The 22500-nt window shown below is 37.6% G+C and overlaps 1 protein-coding gene across 4 annotated transcripts in view; it reads left to right on the top strand.

Moving 5' to 3' along the window:
* nr4a2a (nuclear receptor subfamily 4, group A, member 2a) overlaps window positions 1-22078 on the top strand; it is a 460443-nt gene extending 438365 nt beyond the window's left edge. For 3 of the 4 annotated variants that reach the window (XM_061878997.1, XM_061878996.1, XM_061878995.1), the window contains 7 exons: window positions 10043-10107; window positions 10248-11125; window positions 12452-12581; window positions 12679-12842; window positions 13024-13226; window positions 13347-13525; window positions 20928-22078. In XM_061878997.1, the coding sequence (XP_061734981.1) occupies window positions 10250-11125; window positions 12452-12581; window positions 12679-12842; window positions 13024-13226; window positions 13347-13525; window positions 20928-21184 (1809 nt within the window). In that variant the 5' untranslated portion in view covers window positions 10043-10107; window positions 10248-10249 and the 3' untranslated portion in view covers window positions 21185-22078. Of the gene's footprint in view, window positions 1-9786; window positions 9974-10042; window positions 10108-10247; window positions 11126-12451; window positions 12582-12678; window positions 12843-13023; window positions 13227-13346; window positions 13526-20927 lie in introns of those variants that run through there. The other variant, XM_061878998.1, reaches the window with a different exon arrangement.
* The last annotated feature ends 422 nt before the right edge of the window (window positions 22079-22500 follow it).

Genomic DNA, 22500 nt, shown 5'->3' with positions numbered 1-22500 from the left:
TATATATATATATATACATATATGTATATATATATCATACACAAGTCTCCAAAACATTAACCACCATGTTGCGGTATAGCTCGGTTGGTAGAGCGGCCGTACCAGCAACTTGAGGGTTGCAGGTTCGATCCCCGCTTCCGCCATCCTAGTCACTGTCGTTGTGTCCTTGGGCAAGGCACTTTACCCACCTGCTCCCAGTGCCACCCACACTGGTTTAAATGTAACTTAGATATTGGGTTTCAATATGTAAAAGCGCTTTGAGTCACTAGAGAAAAGCGCTATATAAATATAATTCACTTTACTTCACTACAATAAAAAAACATCCATTATTCCATCCATTTCCTACCGCTTTTGCCTTTTGGGGTGGCAGGGGAGTCGCTGGAGCCTATCTCAGCTGCATTCGGGCACCCTGGACAAGTCGCCACCTCATCACAGGGCCAACACAGATAGACAGACAACATTCACACACTAGGGACCATTTAGTGTTGCCAATCAACTTATCCCCAGGTGCATGTCTTTGGAGGTGGGAGGAAGCCGGATTACCCGGAGGGAACCCACGCAGTCACGGGGAGAACATGCAAACTCCACACAGAAAGATCCCGATTGAAACCAGGACTAACACCTCCACCACCGTGATTCCCGAACAAACACATAAAAATATAAAAAGTGGTACTTTTTTATAATATATATATATATATATATATATATATATATATATATATATATATACATATATATATATATATATATATATATATATATATGTTTTTGTTTTTTTTGTTTTTTTCGACAATATGATTTGCCTGAGCGGCTAGGAGAATAAAATGGATAAAAATAAAATAATGTAATTATTTGATTTTTTTTTAACTTGGGACTTCCTGCGGGCCGGATTTTGGACGCTGGCGGCCCGTATTAGGCCCGCGTGCCGTAGTTTAGGGACCCCTGGTATAATGCATATGTCCTTCTTGACTGCACTTGAATGTAGAATATATGTAGACTATATTTATATTATTATATATTATATATGTAATATATGTTAATGTTGGCTTCACGGTGGAAGAGGGGTTAGTGCGTCTGCCTCACAATACGAAGGTCCTGAGTAGTCCTGGGTTCAATCCGGGGGTCGGGATCTTTCTGTGTGGAGTTTGCGTGGGTTCCCTCCAAGTACTCCGGCTTCCTCCCACTTCCAAAGACATGCACCTGGGGATAGGCCCCTCCCACCTCCAAAGACATGCACCTGGGGATAGGCCCCTCCCACCTCCAAAGACATGCACCTGGGAATAGGCCCCTCCCACTTCCAAAGACATGCACCTGAGGATAGGTTGATTGGCAACACTAAATCGGCCCTAGTGTGTGAATGTGAGTGTGAATGTTGTCTGTCTGTCTGTGTTGGCCCTGTGATGAGGTGGCGACTTGTCCAGGGTGATAAACGCCTTCCGCCTGATTGTAGCTGAGATAGGCACCAGCGCCCCCCTCCCCCGGGACCCCAAAGGGAACAAGCGGTAGAAAATGGATTGATGGATATGTTATTGTCACGCCTATGGGTCATGTTTTGTTTTGGTTTTGTTCGGTTTGGTTTTTTTGGACACTTGTTTCCTGTTTTGCATTTCCTGGTTTGTTTCCGTTACCATGCCAACTCATTAGTTTCAGCTGTCATGTCACGGACCTGTTCAATCACCGATCATGTCACTGTTATTTAAGCCATTCTGTTTCTGCTCTTCATCTTGCCAACTTTATATACCTCCGTATTCCTCAACACCTTCATGCCCAGCCATGCTATTTTCCTCATGCTCTTGTCAAGTAAGCTTTTGGTTTTGTTATGTCTCAGTTGTTTAGTTTGGTTTTTGTACATAGTCATGCCATTGTGCTGTTTTTGTTTTGAGTACTCAAGTTTGTTCTCCGCCATTGTGCGCGCCTTTTGTTTGCCTCATTGTAGTTTTGTTAGAGAATAAATAAAAATGTACCTTCATTCACGCCTGGCTCTGGCGTTGGAAAAACAAAATATCCCATAGTCCAAGTCGTGACAGTTATATATTGTTTATTATTATTATTGTCTATTGTGAGCGAACTGTGATGCTGAATTTCCCCCAGGGATCAATAAAGTACTTTCTATTCTATCTGTTCTATTCTTCTAATGACCCAATATTTTGGTATCGGGACAAAATAAAAAATGTCCGGGATTAAAACCTTACACACAAAAAAATAATAAAATAACAAGAAGAAATTGGAAGTGACCAAATAATTGTTTTAGATGTTTAGGATAGAAAGTGTGGCTTCATTATAATGTGCAGTCATGTTTTCTAATGACCGTAAGTCAGGGGTCCTCAAAATCCGTCCCGCGGGAAATCCCAAGTTAAAAAATATAAAATGATTATATTATTTTATTTTGAATTTTTTTTTTTTTTTTTATCTGTCCTTTTTAATCCATTTTCTTCTCATTTTACATACAGCCCAGACCCCTGCCCTAAGTCTTCAACTGTACTAAGTCTTTCAATGCTTGGAATCTGCATCATATACTAGTTACTAGTTACTAGGGTCATCTAATTAGTTACTATGGTCATCTGACTAGTTACTATGGTCATCTAATTAGTTACTATGGTCATTTAATTACCTACTATGGTCATGTGACTAGTTACTATGGTCATTTAATTACTTACTCTGGTCATGTGACTAGTTACTATGGTCATTTAATTACTTACTCTGGTCATGTGACTAGTTACTATGGTCATTTAATTACTTACTCTGGTCATGTGACTAGTTACTTTGGTCATCTAATTAGTTACTTTGGTCACTATGAGATATCTCAGATTGTAGGTGTGGTTTTTTTTTTAGGTTTTTTTTACCCTTCACGTTCATATTTCACTATGTTTGTTGCATTTTGGTTGTGTTTCGGTTGATTGTAAAATATGCTGTCAATATTCAGTGTTTTATCCTTCATAGTTAATATTGTAAATCCTACATTCTTTATTTGTATCATTCAGGAAAAAAAATGTCAAATTCCATTCCGTTTTTTAAGGCGGTCTGTCAGAACGTTGTTAGCTTTCAATCATTATTGTGAGGTTTTGTATTAGTGTTCCTAAAAAATTTTATAGCCTCCCCCAGACAACCTTTTTTTAAATCTAAATCTGGCCCCCCCCGAGTAAAAGAATGTCCCAGGTCTGCCCTATACTGTCGAGAGGTGAATCTCACGATTCAATTTATCATTTATCACGTTTGTGGTGACGATTCAGTTCAAACCCATTCTTGAAATACACAATTTGGAATTAAAATTGTTATGATCCGCTGCCCGGATCATACCATATTCTAGTTTTGTTCCGTTTTTGTATCACATTCTGTTGTTTGACTTTCTTAGTTCCTGATTTATCGGGTTACCATGGTTTCATATGAGTTCCACCTGCTACTCGCTGTTGACGCACACCTGTCACTCTTGATTACTGCCAGTATTTAAGCCTGCCTTCTTTGTTCATTCTTTCTCGCATCCTAGTTTGTGTTACACCAAGTTTGTGTTTCGCAACAGTGATGATTCCATGTTTCTACTTGCTAGCTTTCGCGCTATGCATTAGTTTTCCTCTAGCTCCCACGCTAGTAGTTTTTGTTTTGCTTTTTGTGCCTTGTGCAAGTTTGTTTGTTATTTTCCTAGCTCCCATGCTAGCGCTTTTGGTTGTTTCTAGCTCCCATGCTAGTTCTGTTTGTTTTGCCTTTTCTGCCTCGTACCAGTTTTTCTTTTCATAGTCTGTTTTATTTATTGAATAAATCTGTATTTCTTACCGTACGCTGCGTTCAAGCCCGACTGCAATCGTTAAAAAAAATGCTAATATAACCCACGTATAGTATTGTCCCAAAATTATTTTGATACTTTTCGGTACTTTTCTGAATAAAGGGGACCCACAAAAAAATTGCATTATTGTCTTTATTTTAACAAAAAAAAAACTTAGGGTACATTAAACATATGTTTCTTATTGCAGTTAAGTCCTTAAATAAAATAGTGAACATACAAGACATCATTCCTTTTTGTAGTAAGTAAACAAACAAAAGCTCCTAATTAGTCTGTGGACATATGCAGTAACATATTGTGTCAATTATCATTCTAATTTGTCAACATTATGAGGGACAAGCTGTAAAAATTCATTATTAATCCACTTGTTTATCTACTGTTAATATCTGCTTACTTTCTCCATTAACATGTTCTCTATATACTTCTGTTAAAATGTAATAATCACTCATTCCTCTGTTGTTTGGATACTTTACATTAGTTTTGGATGATCCCACAAATTTGCGTATCAATCCGATACCAAGTAGTTACAGGATCATACAATGGTCATATTCAAAGTCCATTTTCAAAGATAGGGGCGCCACATGGAGAAAATTCCACTGTCAAGTGGGCCGGAGTGGTAAAATAACGACACGATAACTTAAAAATAAAGACAACTTCAGATTGTATTCTTTGTGTCATGATCCGTTACTTTGGATCATGTCATATTCTATTTTTGTTCTGTTTTTTTTTTATCACATCTGTTTAGTATTCGACTTCCTTAGTTCCTGGTGGCACTTCCTGTTTTGTTTCCGTTGCCATAGTTATGTATTTGTGTCACCTGCCGTTTTTTTTCCTCACGCACCTGCTCTGTGATTATTTCCTTATTTAAGCCTGCCTTTGTTTGCCATTCGGTCTCGGATTCTCACTTGCTTCCATGCAACAGGTGACGTCGCTATCCTTCTTGTGGTAATTACTTTTCAAAGTCGTTAGCTTCCACGCTATTCCTTCCTTTTTTTATGTCCCTAGCTTACATGTTAAGGAAAAAAAACTTAGGACATGAAAATATAAATAAACTGTGGCATGAAACACGTAGCATTAACTATGGAATCGGTCATGAAAACGAGCAACATGAACTATGGTATCGCATGAAACAAGCAAATGATGCCGGGCCGACTGACGGGAAAAGACAGGGTAAAATAATGGTCCCATGATTAGAGCAGGTGCGTGTCCCGAACACCAGAGGCAAGTGAAACTAATAAGTCACTGTGGAAACTAAAACAAACAAGGGTAAAAACAAACAGGAACTAAGGGAGGTTTAAATCTAACAGAAAATAACAAAAACATGATCCGGACACACAGATCATGACAGATCTAGAAAGATACAAAGAATTGCTCCTACGACCTCTAGTGGACACATTTAGAACAGAGGTTGTATATCATTCAAAAATTCAGGCTCATTTTTAAACTTAGCAAACTCATCAAATAATTTGCCATGGGAACTAAAACAAACAAGGGTGCACAAAAACAGGAACTAATGGAGTGTTAAAACGAACAGAAAATAACAAAAAAGTGATCGTAGCTGAGATAGGCACCAGCGCCTCCCGCTACCCCAAAGGGAATAAGCGGTAGGAAATGGATGGATTGATGGATGATCCAGACACACAGATCATGACAAATCTAGAAAGATACAAAGTATTGCTATTGCTACATCTAGTGGACACACATAGAACAGCGGTTTATATCGTTCAAAAATTCGGGCTTATTTTTAGACTTAGGAAACTCATCAAATAGGTCGCCGTGGGAACTAAAATAAACAAGGGTGCACTAAAACAGGAACTAAGGCAGTTTTAAAACTAACAGAAAATAACAAAAACATGGTCCGGACACACAGATCCTGACAGATCTAGAAAGATACAAATAATTGCTATTGCAACCTCTAGTGGACACATTTAGAACAGCGGTTTATTTCATTCAAAAATTTGGGCTCATTTTTATACTTAGCAAACTCAACAAATAGGTTGCCAAGGAAACTAAAAAAAAAAAAACAGGAACTAATGGAGGTTTAAATCTAACAAAAAATAACAAAAATATGGCCTGGGCACACAGATCATGACAGATCTGGAAAGATACAAAGAATTGCTATTGCGGCATCTAGTGGACACATTTAGAACAGTGGTTTATTTCATTCAAAAATTCAAGCTCATTTTTATACTTAGCAAACTCATCAAATAAGTTGCCATGGAAACTAAAACAAACAAGGGTGCACAAAAACAGAGACTAATGGAGTTTTAAAACTAACAAAAATATGGTCCGGACATACGGATCATGACAGATCTAGAAAGATACAAAGAATTGCTATTGCGACCTCTAGTGGACACAATTAGAACAGAGGTTTATTTCATTCAAAAATTCCGGCTCATTTTTATACTTAGCAAATTCATCAAATAAGTCGCCATGGAAACTAAAAAAAAACAAGGGTGCACAAAAACAGGAACTAAGGGAGTTTTAAAACTAACAGAAAATAACAAAAACATGATCCGGACACACAGATCATGACAAATCTAGAAATATACAAACAATTGCCCTTGCGACCTCTAGTGGACACATTTAGAACAGCGGTTTATATCATTCCAAAATTTTGGCTCATTTTTATACTTAGCAAACTCATCAAATAAGTCGCTGAGGAAACTAAAAAAAAACATAAAACAGGAACTAATAGAGTTTTAAATCCAACAAAAAATAACAAAAATATGGTCCGGCCACACAGATCCTGACAGATCTGGAAAGATACAAATAATTGCTATTGCGACCTCTAGTGGACACATTTAAAACAGCATTTTATTTCATTCAAAAATTCCGGCTCATTTTTATACTTAGCAAACTCATCAAATAAGTCGCCATGGAAACTAAAACAGACAAGGGTGCACAAAAACAGAGACTAATGGAGTTTTAAAACTAACAAAAACATGGTCCGGACCACAGATCATGACAGATCTGGAAAGATACAAATAATTGCGCTTGCCCACCTCTAGTGGACACATTTAGAACAGCGGTTTATTTCATTCAAAAATCCCGGCTCATTTTTATACTTAGCAAACTCATCTAATAAGTCGCCATGGAAACTAAAACAGACAAGGGTGCACAAAAACAGAGACAAATGGAGTTTTAAAGCTAACAAAAATATGGTCCGGGCACACAGATCCTGACAGATCTGGAAAGATACAAAGAATTGCTCATGCGACCTCTAGTGAACACATTTAGAACAGAGGTTTATTTCATTCGAAAATTTCGGCTCATTTTTATACTTAACAAACTCATCAAATAAGTCGCCATGGAAACTAAAACAAACAAGGGTGCACAAAAACAGGAACTAAGGGAGTTTCAAAACTAACAAAAACATGCCCCAGACCACAGATCATGACAGATCTAGAAAGATACAAGGAATTGCTATTGTGGCATCTAGTGGACATATTTAGAACAGCGGTTTATTTCATTCGAAAATTTCGGCTCATTTTTATACTTAACAAACTCATCAATTAAGTCGCCGTGGAAACTAAAACAAACAAGGGTGCACAAAAACAGGAACTAAGGGAGTTTTAAAACTAACAAAAAATAACAAAAAACATGGTCCGGACACACAGGTCAAGACAAATCTAGAAATATACAAAGAATTGCTCTTGCGACCTCTAGTGGACACATTTAGAACAGCGGTTTTTTTCATTCAGAAATTTTGGCTCATTTTTATACTTAGCAAACTCAACAAATAAGTCGCTGTGGAAACTAAAAAAAAAAAAAAAAACAGAAACTAATGGAGTTTTAAATCTAACAAAAAATAACAAAAATATGGTCCAGGCACACAGATCATGACAGATCTAGAAAGATACAAAGAATTGCTATTGCGACCTCTAGTGGACACATTTAGAACAGCGTTTTATTTCATTCAAAAATTCCGGCTCATTTTTATACTTAGCAAACTCATCTAATAAGTCGCCATGGAAACTAAAACAAACAAGGGTGCACAAAAACAGGAACTAAGGGAGTTTCAGAACTAACAAAAACATGCCCCAGACCACAGATCATGACAGATCTAGAAAGATACAAAGAATTAGTGAACACATTTAGAACAGAGGTTTATTTCTTTAAAAAATTTCGTCTCATTTTTATACTTAGCAAACTCATCTAATAAGTCGCCGTGGAAACTAAAACAAACAAGGGTGCACAAAAAAAGGAACTAAGGGAGTTTTAAAACTGACAAAAACATGCTCCAGACCACAGATCATGACAAACCTAGAAAGATAGAAAGAATTGCTATTGCGACATCCAGTGGACACATTTAGAACAGCGGTTTATTTCATTCAAAAATTTCGGCTCGTATTTATACTTAACAAACTCATCAAATAAGTCGCCGTGGAAACTAAAACAAAAAAGGGTGCACAAAAACAGGAACTAAGGGAGTTTTAAAACTAACAGAAAATAACAAAAACATGGTCCGGACACACAGATCATGACAAATCTAGAAAGATACCAAGAATTGCTACTGCGACCTCTAGTGGACACATTTAGAACAGCGGTCTATATCATTCAAAAATGTTGGCTCATTTTTATACTTAGCAAACTCATCAAATAAGTCGCCGTGGAAACTAAAACAGACACGGGTACACAATAACAGTAACTAATGGAATTTTAAGACTAACAAAAAATAACAAAAAACATGGTCCGGACACACAGATCAAGACAAACCTAGAAATATACAAAGAATTGCTCTTGCGACCTCTAGTGGACACATTTAGAACAGCGGTTTATATCGTTCAAAAATTCGGGCTTATTTTTAGACTTAGGGAACTCATCAAATAAGTCGCCGTGGAAACTAAAAAAAACATAAAACAGGAACTAATGGAGTTTTAAATCCAACAAAAACTAACAAAAAACATGGTCCGAACACAGATCATGACAAATCTAGAAATATAGTACAAAGAATTGCTCTTGTGACCTCTAGTGGACACATTTAGAACAGAGGTTTATTTCATTCGAAAATTTCGGCTCATTTTTATACTTAACAAACTCATCAAATAAGTCGCCGTGCAAACTAAAACAAACAAGGGTGCACAAAAACAGGAACTAAGGGAGTTTTAAAACTAACAAAAAATAACAAAAAACATGGTCCGGACACACAGATCAAGACAAATCTAGAAAGATACAAAGAATTGCTCTAGTGGACACATTTAGAACAGAGGTTTATTATACTTAGCAAACTCATCAAATAAGTCGCCATGGAAACAAAAACAAACAAGGGTGCACAAAAACAGGAACTAAGGGAGTTTCAAAACTAACAAAAATATGGTCCGGGCACACAGATCATGACAGATCTAGAAAGATACAAAGAACTGCTATTGCGACCTCTAGTGGACACATTTAGAACAGAGGTTTATTTCATTCAAAAATTTCTGCTGATTTTTTATACTCAGCAAACTAATCCCAAGGCCGGAAAAAAACTGTTCTTTCTTTTGACCCCCCTGGTTTATTATATTTTGACCTACATCTTTAATGCACAAACTATATCAAAGTGGCCCCCGACATTTTTATTCTTGTGCGTGGGGGCCTTGGCAGGAAAAAAAAAAAGGTTAATAGAGAGATGAGGGAAAAAATGTCATATATTTCTACAACATGGCTGCAACTTGAGCATGTTGACCACATCCTGCATGGCGCGCGTAAAATAAAAGTAAATCCAAAACACAAAGTAGAACCTTCCCGCCTGACTTCGCACGTCCCAGTCCGTGTTGAGTCCCCTTAAATCCTCTTCAAACCGATCCCTAGCCGCCTTTATCCTCCACTACATCTCCTCTCCAGGTCCATGTGGATCACATACAGCACCAGACAAACACGCAAGGGGGGGGGCCACAAGAACCCCCCCCCCCCCAGTCATCCTTTTTTTTTTTTTTAAGTCCCTCCCACCTCGCGTCCCCATTGGCTCGCTGCAGTGTTGACGCTGATGACGTCACGGGGGAGAAACACGTGGGCCAGGGGCATCCGGAGCGCGCATAAACAAAAAGCCACATTGGCGCGGAGTGGCTTGTCCAGACTACTGGTGTCCTCTATCTGTCTCTTTTTTTTTATTTATTTATTTAGGGCTTTGGAGCTACTTTTTTATTCTCATTTTTTTTGTTTCATCTGAATGCGTATTGCATGGATTAAACACCCCAAAACTGGATGCGAAAAGAGGTAATTTTTTTTTTTTAATTTTTTCTTCTTTTTTTTGTGCATGGTGATTATTGTGGTGTTTTCTGACAGGGGAAGAGTCCAAGTCCGTGTCCGTTCCTCGTTTCAAGCGTGAGCCCTCCACAGCCACAATTGAGGTAATAAAAAAAATTCTCTGAATTTTTGAATTTTTTTTAAAGTGAAGAAAAATACAATAAAAATACAGTTTTGCTTCAAATGTTTTTATATATTTTTTAAATTTCTCCGATGACCCCCAAAACCCTGCTCCACTTTGCAGCCATGCCCTGCGTCCAGGCTCAGTATGGATCATCACCCCAAGGCGCCAGCCCCGCGTCCCAGAGCTACAGCTACCACAGCGCGGGAGAGTACAGCTGCGACTTCCTCACGCCGGAGTTCGTGAAGTTCAGCATGGACTTGACCAACACCGAGATCACGGCCACCACCTCCCTGCCCAGCTTCAGCACCTTCATGGACAACTACAACGCGGGCTACGACGTCAAGCCGCCCTGCCTCTACCAGATGCCGCACGCCGGGGACCAGTCGTCCATCAAGGTGGAGGACGTCCAGATGCACGCCTACCACCACCACCACCACCACCATCACCACCACCAGCAGGGCCACCTGCCGGCCCAGTCCGCCGCCGCCGACGACATGATGCCCCACGCCGGGCCCGTCTACTTCAAGCCGGCGTCGCCGCACGACCGCGCCACGCCCAACTTCCAGGTGCAGCCGGGCTCCATGTGGGAGGACCCGGGCTCCTTGCACAGCTTCCACCACAACTACATGATGGAGCAGCAGCGCAAGAACCAGGCCGTGTCGCGGCTCTCGCTCTTCTCCTTCAAGCAGTCGCCGCCCGGCACGCCCGTGTCCAGCTGCCAGATGCGCTTTGACGGCCCGCTCCACGTCTCCATGAGCCACGACTCCCCGGCCGCGCAGAGCTTCACGGTGCCGAGCGCGCTCCGCAAGCAGGCCGGCCTGGCCTTCCCGCACTCGCTGCAGCTGGGCCACGCACACCCGCTGGCGGACACCCAGGCGCCGTCGCCGCCCTCCCGGGGCTCGCCCTCCAACGAGGGCCTGTGCGCGGTCTGCGGGGACAACGCGGCCTGCCAGCACTACGGGGTTCGAACCTGCGAGGGCTGCAAGGGATTTTTCAAGGTGCGCAAGAACCGTGCATTCGTTTCTGACCGGAGCCGAAACTTTTTTTTTTTTTTTATTATTAAGGAGGACACGACGCGTAAATGAGGGGCGGAATTAGGCAATGGGTTCCAGGTTCGATTCCCTGGTCCCTGCCGCCGTTGTGTCCTTGGGCAAGGCACTTTATTTACCCACCTTTCTCCCGGTGCCACCCACACTGGCTTTAAATGTAACTTATTGGGTTTCACTATGTAAAGCCCTTTGAGTCACGAGAGAAACGCGCTATATAAATATAATTCACTTCACTAGACTTAAAAAAATCAGAAGTATTTATATCCGCCCCCCCCCCCCCCCCCCACCCCTACAAACCCAAAAGGGACAGGCGGTAGGAAATGGATGGATGGATAGATACAATTCTAATACAATTTGTCTTATAGTAGCATTCTATATATATATATATATATATATATATATATATATATATATATATATATATATATATATATATATATGTATATATATATATATATGTATATATATATATGTATATATATATATATATATGTATATCCATCCATCCATTTTCTACCCTTATTATCTTCATAATATATATATATATACATATATATATATATATATATATATATATATATATATATATATATATATATATATATATCCATCCATCCATCCATTTCCGACCGCTTATTCCCTTTAGGGTTGCAGGGGTGCTGGTGCCTATCTTAGCTACACCTCATGGCTTATATATATATATATAAATATATATACATATATATATATATATATATATATATATACACATATATATACATATATATGTATGTATATGTTTGTATATATATATGTATGTATATATATATATATATATATATATATACCCCGCCTTCTGCCCGATTGTAGCTGAGATAGGCGCCAGCGCCCCCCGCGACCCCAAAAGGGAATAAGCGGTAGAAATGGATGGATGGATGGATATGTATATATATATATATATATATATATATATGCACTTTTTTTGCAGTGTATACATTTGTGTGTGTGCGTGTGTGTGTAGTATTTCTACCCTTCTTGAGAGTCAACAAGGAAAAGTAGCTTCCATATGAGGAGGTGTGAACAAGTTCAGACTGAAATCATGGTCCCAATACAGAAAACCATCGCAATCTAATAGAGAGCCAAATATACTAGAATCCGTGAACATTGCTCCAAAGTCAGGATTTTTTTTTTTTTTTTGGTTTGATTATATCACAATGTATGAATATGCAATAAGGTGTCTGTTTCCAGGCCTGGAATTTAACTTTTTTTTTTTTGCTCTTAATTTCCCTCCTGCAGCGCACCGTGCAGAAAAACGCCAAATACGTCTGCTTGGCGAATAAAAACTGTCCTGTGGACAAACGCCGGAGGAACCGGTGCCAGTTCTGCAGGTTCCAGAAGTGCCTGGTGGTGGGGATGGTGCGAGAAGGTAAGGCCCCGTGAGCGCGCGCTTTTTGCGCATTTCACACACAAAAAAAGTTAACTTTGCGTGTTTTTTTTTTTGTTTTTTTGTTTTGTTTTTTTAGTGGTGAGGACGGATAACCTGAAAGGTCGAAGAGGACGTCTGCCGTCCAAGCCGAAAAGCCCCCAGGAGCCCTCGCCCCCGTCCCCGCCTGTCAGCCTCATCAGCGCCCTGGTTCGGGCCCATGTGGACTCCAACCCGTCCATGTCGGCACTGGACTACTCCAGAGTGAGTCCGGCATTTAGTCCCACTTTCGTCTGTGGCCGGTAATTTACGTCCGAGTGAAGAATTTAATAATAATTAAAAAAAAAAGTTTTAATGGCCCGACGTTGCAATTTCACGGCTTATATATTTTGAAGGGTTTTTTTTTTTTTAATTATTATTAAGCGCGACCATGATTAAATTCCAGTTCCAGGCCAACCCGGACTACCACATGAGCGGCGACAACACGCAGCACATCCAGCAGTTCTACGACCTTCTGACGGGCTCCATGGAGATCATCCGCGGGTGGGCGGAAAAGATCCCGGGTTTCTGCGAGCTGCCCAAGCAGGACCAGGACCTCCTGTTCGAGTCCGCCTTCCTGGAGCTCTTCGTCCTGAGGCTCGCGTACCGGTACGGCAAAGTCCACCCTTCACGCACCACCGCGTCCCCACGATGATTGTTTTTAATAGCAATTTAAAAAGTGCCGTCTCCTTTAACGCGTCATTAAAAAAAACGAGCTTCTAATTGCAGGTCCAACCCGGTGGAGGGGAAATTAATTTTCTGCAACGGCGTCGTGCTGCACAGGCTGCAGTGCGTGCGTGGATTCGGCGAGTGGGTGGACGCCATCGTGGAGTTTTCTTCCAACTTGCAGGGCATGAATATTGACATTTCTGCCTTCTCCTGCATCGCCGCGCTCGCCATGGTCACAGGTATGGATGCGTCATATTTACGCACGGCGCGCAATTTGTAAATAAAGGGCGTTAACGCATGGGCATAATGGGTGCAAATGATCATCTCGTCAGGTGTGGTCACGCGTGGAATAATACATAATACAGTGAAGGTGAAAATTATGGTTATAATAGTGCACAAAATAAAGTATGGTCACATTTGTAAAACAATATGTGGAATAGTGACTAGGTGCAATAAAACGCATTGTCACATGTATGCACAATATAAAGTATGAAAGTGCAGTAATGATGCACAACATGTGTTTGAAGCATAGTCACACATGCAAAATAATAATGTGCAATATGGAGTGTGGAATAATGACAATGTGCAATACAATTTATGCACAATATAAAGTATGATTGCATTAAAACTTATTGTCACATGTATGCAGAATGTAAAGTATGAACGTGCAGTAATGATGCATAGTCACACATATGCAAAATAAAAAAGTGCAATATGAAGTGTGGAATAATGGCAATGTGCAATAAAATATATGCACTTTTTTGCACAATATAAAGTATAAGTGCAATAAAACTTATTGTCACATTTATGCACATATAAAGCATAATTGGAATAAAAATTATTGTCATGCATGCACAATATAAAGTATGATTGCATGAACGTGCAGAAATGATGCACAACATGTGTCTGAAGCATAGTCACACATATGTAAAATAACAAAGTGCAATATGGAGTGTGGAAAAATGGAAATGTGCAATAAAACATATGCACTTTTATGCACAATATAAAGTAGGAGTGCAATACAACTTATTGTCATATATATGCACAATATACAGTATGATTGCATGAACGTGCAGTAATGATGCACATGTGTCTGAAGCAAAGTCAAACATATGCAAAATAACAAAGTGCAATATGAAGTGTGGAATAATGGCAATGTGCAATAAAACATATGCACTTTTATGCACAATGTAAAGTATAAGTGCAATAAAACTTATTGTCACATTTATGCACATATTAAGCATAATTGGAATACAACTTATTGTCATATGTATGCACAATATAAAGTATGATTGCATGAACGTGCAGTAATGATGCACATGTGTCTGAAGCATAGTCACACATATGTAAAATAACAAAGTGCAATAAGAAGTGTGGAATAATGACGACGTGCAATAAAACTTATACACTTTTATGCGCAATATAAAGTTTGAGTGCAATAAAACTTATTGTCACATGTATGCAGAATGTAAAGTATGAACGTGCAGTAATGATGCACATGTGTCTGAAGCATAGCCACACACTTGTAAAATAACAAAGTGCAATATGGAGTGTGGAATAATGGAAATGTGCAATAAAACTTATGCACTTTTATGCACAATATAAAGTAGGAGTGCAATACAACTTATTGTCATATATATGCACAATATACAGTATGATTGCATGAACGTGCAGTAATGATGCACATGTGTCTGAAGCAAAGTCAAACATATGCAAAATAACAAAGTGCAATATGAAGTGTGGAATAATGGCAATGTGCAATAAAACATATGCACTTTTATGCACAATGTAAAGTATAGGTGCAATAAAACTTATTGTCACATTTCTGCACATATTAAGCATAATTGGAATACAACTTATTGTCATATATATGCACAATATAAAGTATGATTGCATGAACGTGCAGTAATGATGCACATGTGTCTGAAGCATAGCCACACATATGTAAAATAAGAAAGTGCAATAAGAAGTGTGGAATAATGACGACGTGCAATAAAACGTATACACTTTTATGCGCAATATAAAGTTTGAGTGCAATAAAACTTATTGTCACATGTATGCAGAATGTAAAGTATGAACGTGCAGTAATGATGCATAGTCACACATATGCAAAATAACAAAGTGCAATATGAAGTGTGGAATAATGACGACGTGCAATAAAACGTATGCACTTTTATGCACATCTAAAGTATGAGTGCAATAAAACTTATTGTCACATGTATGCAGAATGTAAAGTATGAACGTGCAGTAATGATGCACAACATGTATCTAAAGCATAGTCACACATTTGTAAAATAACAAAGTGCAATATGGAGTGTGGAATAATGGCAATGTGCAATAAAACATATGCACGTTTATGTAGAATATAAAGAATGATTGCATTAAAAGTTATTGTCACATGTGTGCACAATATAAAGTATGATTGCATGAACGTGCAGTAATGATGCACATGTGTCTGAAACATAGTCACACATATGTAAAATAACAAAGTGCAATATAGAGTGTGGAATAATGGCAATGTGCAATAAAACTTATGCACTTTTATGCACAATATAAAGTTTGAGTGCAATACAACTTATTGTCACATGTATGCAGAATGTAAAGTATGAACGTGCAGTAATGATGCATAGTCACACATATGCAAAATAACAAAGTGCAATATGAAGTGTGGAATAATGACGACGTGCAATAAAACGTATGCACTTTTATGCACATCTAAAGTATGAGTGCAATAAAACTTATTGTCACATGTATGCAGAATGTAAAGTATGAACGTGCAGTAATGATGCACAACATGTATCTAAAGCATAGTCACACATTTGTAAAATAACAAAGTGCAATATGGAGTGTGGAATAATGGCAATGTGCAATAAAACATATGCACGTTTATGTAGAATATAAAGAATGATTGCATTAAAAGTTATTGTCACATGTGTGCACAATATAAAGTAATATTGCACCAACGTGCAGTAATGATGCACAACATGTGTCTGAAGCATAGTCACACATGTAAAATAACAAAGTGCAATATAGAGTGTGGAATAATGGCAATGTGCAATAAAACGTATACACTTTTATGCACATATAAAGTATGATTGATATACAACTTATTGTCACGTGTGCACAATATAAAGTATGATTGCATGAACGTGCAGTAATGATGCACAACATGTCTCTAAAGCATAGTCACACGTGTAAAATAACAAAGTGCAATATTAAGTGTGCAATAAAACGTATGCACTTTTATGCACAATATAAAGTATGAGTGCAATACAACTTATTGTCACGTGTGCACAATATAAAGTATGATTGCATGAACGTGCAGTAATGATGCACAACATGTGTCTAAAGCATAGTCACACATGTAAAATAACAAAGTGCAATATGATGTGTGGAATAATGACGACGTGCAATAAAACTTATACACTTTTATGCACATATAAAGCAGGGGTCGGGAACCTTTTTGGCTGAAAGAGCCATGAAAGCCAAATATTTAAAAATATATTTCTGTGAGAGCCATATAGTATTTTTTAACACTGAATACAACTAAATGCATGGACTGTTAATTAATACATTTTTTAGAGTACAGTAAGTCTCTTATTTTTTTAAACAACATAGTTAGTGTGTGAATGTGAGTGTGAACGTTGTCTGTGTTGGCCCTGCGATGAGGTGGCGACTTGTCCAGGGTGTACCCCGCCTTCCGCCCGATTTGTAGCTGAGATAGGCGCCAGCGCCCCCCGCGACCCCGAAAGGGAATAAGCGGTAGAAAATGGATGGATGGATAGTTATTCTCCAGCTAACTAATAATAAATAAAATACTTCTTACCAATAATGCGACTTCTTGAACAGGTGCGGTAGAAAATGGAAGGATGGATTAAAATGCATGAGAATAGTTTGTATTTTGAACGTTGTTTTTAACACTGTGAGAATTATTCATTACTTATCGTGTTAAGCAATGTCAGCTAAGATTTATCTGAGAGCCAGATGCAGTCATCCAAAGAGCCACATCTGGCTCGAGAGCCATAGGTTCCCTACCCCTGATATAAAGTATGAGTGCAAAACAACTTATTGTCCCGTGTGCACAATATAAAGTATGATTGCATGAACGTGCAGTAATGATGCACGTGTCTGAAGCATAGTCCCACATATGCAAAATAACAAAGTGCAATATGAAGTGTGGAATAATGACGACGTGCAATAAAACTTATGCACTTTTATGCACAATATAAAGAATGATTGCATTAAAACTTATTGTCACGTGTGCACAATATAAAGTATGATTGCATGAACGTGCATTAATGATGCACAACATGTGTCTGAAGCATAGTCACACATGTAAAATAACAAAGTGCAATATGATGTGTGGAATAATGACAATGTGCAATAAAAATTATGCACTTTTATGCACAATATAAAGTACGAGTGCAATACAACTTATTGTCCCGTGTGCACAATATAAAGTATGATTGCATGAACGTGCAGTAATGATGCACAACATGTGTCTAAAGCATAGTCACACATATGCAAAATAACAAAGTGCAATATGATGTGTGGAATAATGACGACGTGCAATAAAACTTATGCACTTTTATGCACAATATAAAGAATGATTGCATTAAAACTTATTGTCCCGTGTGCACAATATAAAGTATGATTGCATGAACGTGCAGTAATGATGCACAACATGTGTCTGAAACATAGCCACACATTTGTAAAATAACAAAGTGCAATATAGAATGTGGAATAATGGCAATGTGCAATAAAAATTATGCACTTTTATGCACAATATAAAGAATGATTGCATTAAAACTTATTGTCCCGTGTGCACAATATAAAGTATGACTGCATGAACGTGCAGTAATGATGCACATGTGTCTAAAGCATAGTCACACATGTAAAATAACAAAGTGCAATACAACTTATGCACTTTTTTGCACAATATAAAATACGATTGCATTAAAACTTATTGTCACATTTATGTAAAGTATGAACGTGCAGTAATGATGCACAACATGTGTTTAAAGCAGTGGTTCTTAACCTTGTTGGCGGTACCGAACCCCACCAGTTTCATACACGCATTCACCGAACTCTTCTCTAGTGAAAAATATATATATATATATATTTTTTTTTTTTCAAATTCAAGACAAAGTAGTATGTTTTTGGAAACACTTTAGTATGGGGAACATATTATAAGTAACACAGACCTCATTTAGAGTTATTTGGTCAGGGCCAGGGTTAAAGGGTTAGGGTTATAATAAGGCTATGCCGAATTAGGCATTAATAAGTACTTAATAATGACTAGTTAAGAGCCAGTATGTTACTAATTTGCATGTTAATAAGCAACTAATTAATGGTGACTATGTTCCCCATACTAAAGTGTTACCATGTATTTTTTTTACTGGTGCACAAAATGAACCGTGCATGAACATTACAAAAAAACAAACCAAAACAGGGCTTAAACTCACAACAAATTACACACCTGCAAATCAGTCAGCTGATAGGGAGAAGTTTGTATTCACACGATGAGTCGGGTGTGTTTTGACCTCCGTCGAACCCCTGAGGACGACTCACCGAACCCCTAGGGTTCAATGGAACCCAGGTTAAGAACCACTGGTCTGAAACATAGTCACACACAATAATAATGTGCAATATGAAGTGTGGAATAATGACAAAGTGCAATACAACTTATGCACATTTATGCACAATATATAAAGTATTATTGCATAATGATGCACACTATGCGTCTGAAGTATAATAGTAATGTGCAATATTCAGTATTGTCACACTTATGTCAGTAATATTGCACAATTTAAAGTATGGTCACAAGTGATGACATCAATGCACACTATAAGGTATTTTTGCACATGCATAATCACAAGAATGCATTTTGATATTGTCCGATGTATTATGAAAGTAATATTTCACCAAAAAAAGCATTGGTCAGGTGCACGATAATAATACTAATAATTATACACAATATAAAGTATTGTCAGAAGTATGATAATGCACAATATATAGTATGGTCACACTTATGATGGTATTATATTGCACAATATAAGTTTTTTTTGCACTTCATCAAATATTGTCTGATGTACGATGACGGTTAATATTGCACAAAAAAGTATGCATTGTCATGTGCATGACAATAATAATAATAATAATAATAATAGTTATACACAATATACAGTATTGTCACAAGTATGATCATGCACAATATACAGTATGGTCACCTGTATAATGCAAAATATAAGGTATTTTTGCACAATAAAGCACTTTATCAAATATTGTCCAAGTGATGTTCACAAGTGATTATATTAATGCACAAAATAAGGTATTTTTTGCACAATAATGCACTTTATCAAATATTGTCCAAGTGATGTTCACAAGTGATCAGATTAATGCACAAAATAATGTATTTTTTGCACAATAATGCACTTTATCAAATATAGTCCAAGTGATGTTCACAAGTTATAACATTAATGCACAATATAAGGTATTTTTGCACATGCATGATCACAACAATGCACTTTATCTAATATTGTCCAATGTACGATGACGGTAATATTGCACAAAAAAAAGTATGCACGATATTAATAATAATAATAATAAACCATGCCACAAGTATGATAATGCACAATGATAAAGTATGGTGACATACATGATGGCACTATTATGCGCAATATGCACGTGTATTATCATAGCAATGCACTTTTGTCAAATATCGTCTGTAATATCGCACCAAAAAGCATGCATGGTCACGTCCACTAAAATAATAATAATAATAACAATATTAATATTTCGCAATATGAAGTGTGATAATGCACGATACACAGTTGTATAATGCAGTGGTCCCGGTCCCATTGGTACCGGGCCGCAGAAGAATTTTTTATTAAAAAATAAAAAAATAAAAATAAATATATATATTTTTTTATTAAATCAACATAAAAACACAATATATACTTACAATTAGTGCACCAACCACAAAAACGTCCCTTTTTCATGACAAAGAAGAAGAAGGAAAAAAAAAAAAAAAAAAAAAAAAAAAGGCCCCCCCCCCCCCCTGGGCCGCGGGACAAATTATTAAGCATTGACCGGTCCGCGGATAGAAAAAAAAAGGTTGGAGACCACTGGTATAATGCACACTATAAGGTATTTCTGCACAATAATGCACTTCTTAAAATATTGCCCAATGCACGATGACGGCCATATCGCACCAAAAAGCATGCATGGTCACGTGCACGATGATAATAATAATAATAATAATACACAATATAAAGTATTGTCACGAGTATGATATAATGCACGATATGAAGTGTGGTCATGGTTTTATAATGCGCTATAGAAGGTGTTCCCACACATGCATGATAATAATAATAATAATACATATAAGGTCAATTTGCACATGCATGATAATAATAATAAGAATACATATAAGGTAATTTTGCACGTATGATGATAATCTTGCACACTCGAAATTAAAGCACAATATTTAATGCGGACTCATGCATTTCAATGCATGGTCACATTAGGTATTTTCTGCACATGCGTATTAATAATATTAGCATGATGATATTTAAAGTATGCAAAGTGATAATAATCCTGCACGTTTTTTTTTTGTTTTTTTTTCTGCAAACGTTGCAGAGAGACACGGCCTGCGGGAGCCCAAACGCGTGGAGGAGCTGCAGAACAAGATCATCAACTGCCTGAAAGACCAAGTGACGTTCACCAGCGGCGGCCTGAGCCGACCGAACTATTTGTCCAAACTCCTGGGCAAGCTGCCCGAACTGCGCACGCTTTGCACGCAGGGTCTGCAGCGCATCTTTTACCTCAAACTCGAAGACATAGTGCCTCCGCCCGCCATCATTGACAAACTCTTCCTCGACACGCTCCCGTTCTGAGTGGGGGGGCAAAACCCGGCGAGAACTGCTTCCACATTATATACATATAAATATATCTACATGGGAAAAAAACAACAAAAAAAGACATTTTTTTAAGTTATTATTTATCAAGGGAGGTGTTTTATTTTCTTCATCACCCCATATATATATATATATATATATACATATATATATATATACATCCCACTTATATGCGACCATGTGCAAAATTGTACACTGTATATTATTATAATAGATGACGCATCACTTTATAACACATGTACAAAGTTTCTTATATTGCAAATATTTAATTTTTTCTTTTTTTTTTTTAAATCATGTGTTTCTGACAGCATCCTTAAAATGTTCCAGAAAAGACGACGCATGTGTTATTATTATTATTATTATTATGAGTAGTATTTCATTGATTTATTCTATATAGGCACATGCAGAGGTGATGTCTATATGTTATCTCCTATATACCGGACACTATGTAGTCTGCTAGATTTGATACCAATATATAGTTGGCACTCCTGTGAAGGACATCAGACATGATGAAGGTTATTGATGATGATGAGTATCTCTCTCCTGTGTATAGAACATGAAGGAGGGGCCCCTTGTGTTTGTACAACTGTCACATTCCTTGTTTGTATGTGTGCTGTAAGTATTGTTGCTGTTCAATATAAACACTTCTTCTATACATTCAGCATTTTTTTCCATGGAGGAAAAGACACACTTATTGATAATAATAATAATAATAATTAAGGATGAGCATGGCAGCCTGTCTGAAATCGGGTTTATTCATGTTTGGATTTTCTAGATAACACATAAGAGAGAAAAAGAAGGCCAACATATTGGGAATATTCCTGAGATGTGACTTCACGAAGGACTTATTTAATGTTCACAAATAAAACTGTCTGAGGCGAAAAAAAATGTTTTTGCTAATTAGCGTCTATCCAATTTGTGTTGAATTTCCAGTCAAAAAGCATATTTTTTATATTAGAGGGGGAACAAAGGTGCAGAGGCCTTCTATACTGCAACTCCTGAAATGATTGTTTATTGTGCATGTATGTCACCGCAAATCTACCGGAATGGAACACGATTGGATTTTATGTTGTTGTTTTTTTATTTGTAAAAACGGCATTAATCATTCCTCCAGGGGACAAGCGGTAGGAAATGGATGGATGGATTAATCCTCTTCTGTATGTTTTAAGCCTTTTTTTTTTATTTTCTTGGGTTAAAACAGAAAAAAAAAAACACGACAAAAATATATATACTGTATAAATCCATCCATACATCAATATATATATTGAGACTTTTATTAGTAGATTGCACAGTAC

This window comes from Nerophis ophidion, linkage group LG19, assembly GCF_033978795.1.
Source record: "Nerophis ophidion isolate RoL-2023_Sa linkage group LG19, RoL_Noph_v1.0, whole genome shotgun sequence".
NCBI classification, from domain to species: Eukaryota; Metazoa; Chordata; class Actinopteri; order Syngnathiformes; family Syngnathidae; genus Nerophis; species Nerophis ophidion.
This window is presented reverse-complemented; position numbering and strand designations above follow the sequence as displayed.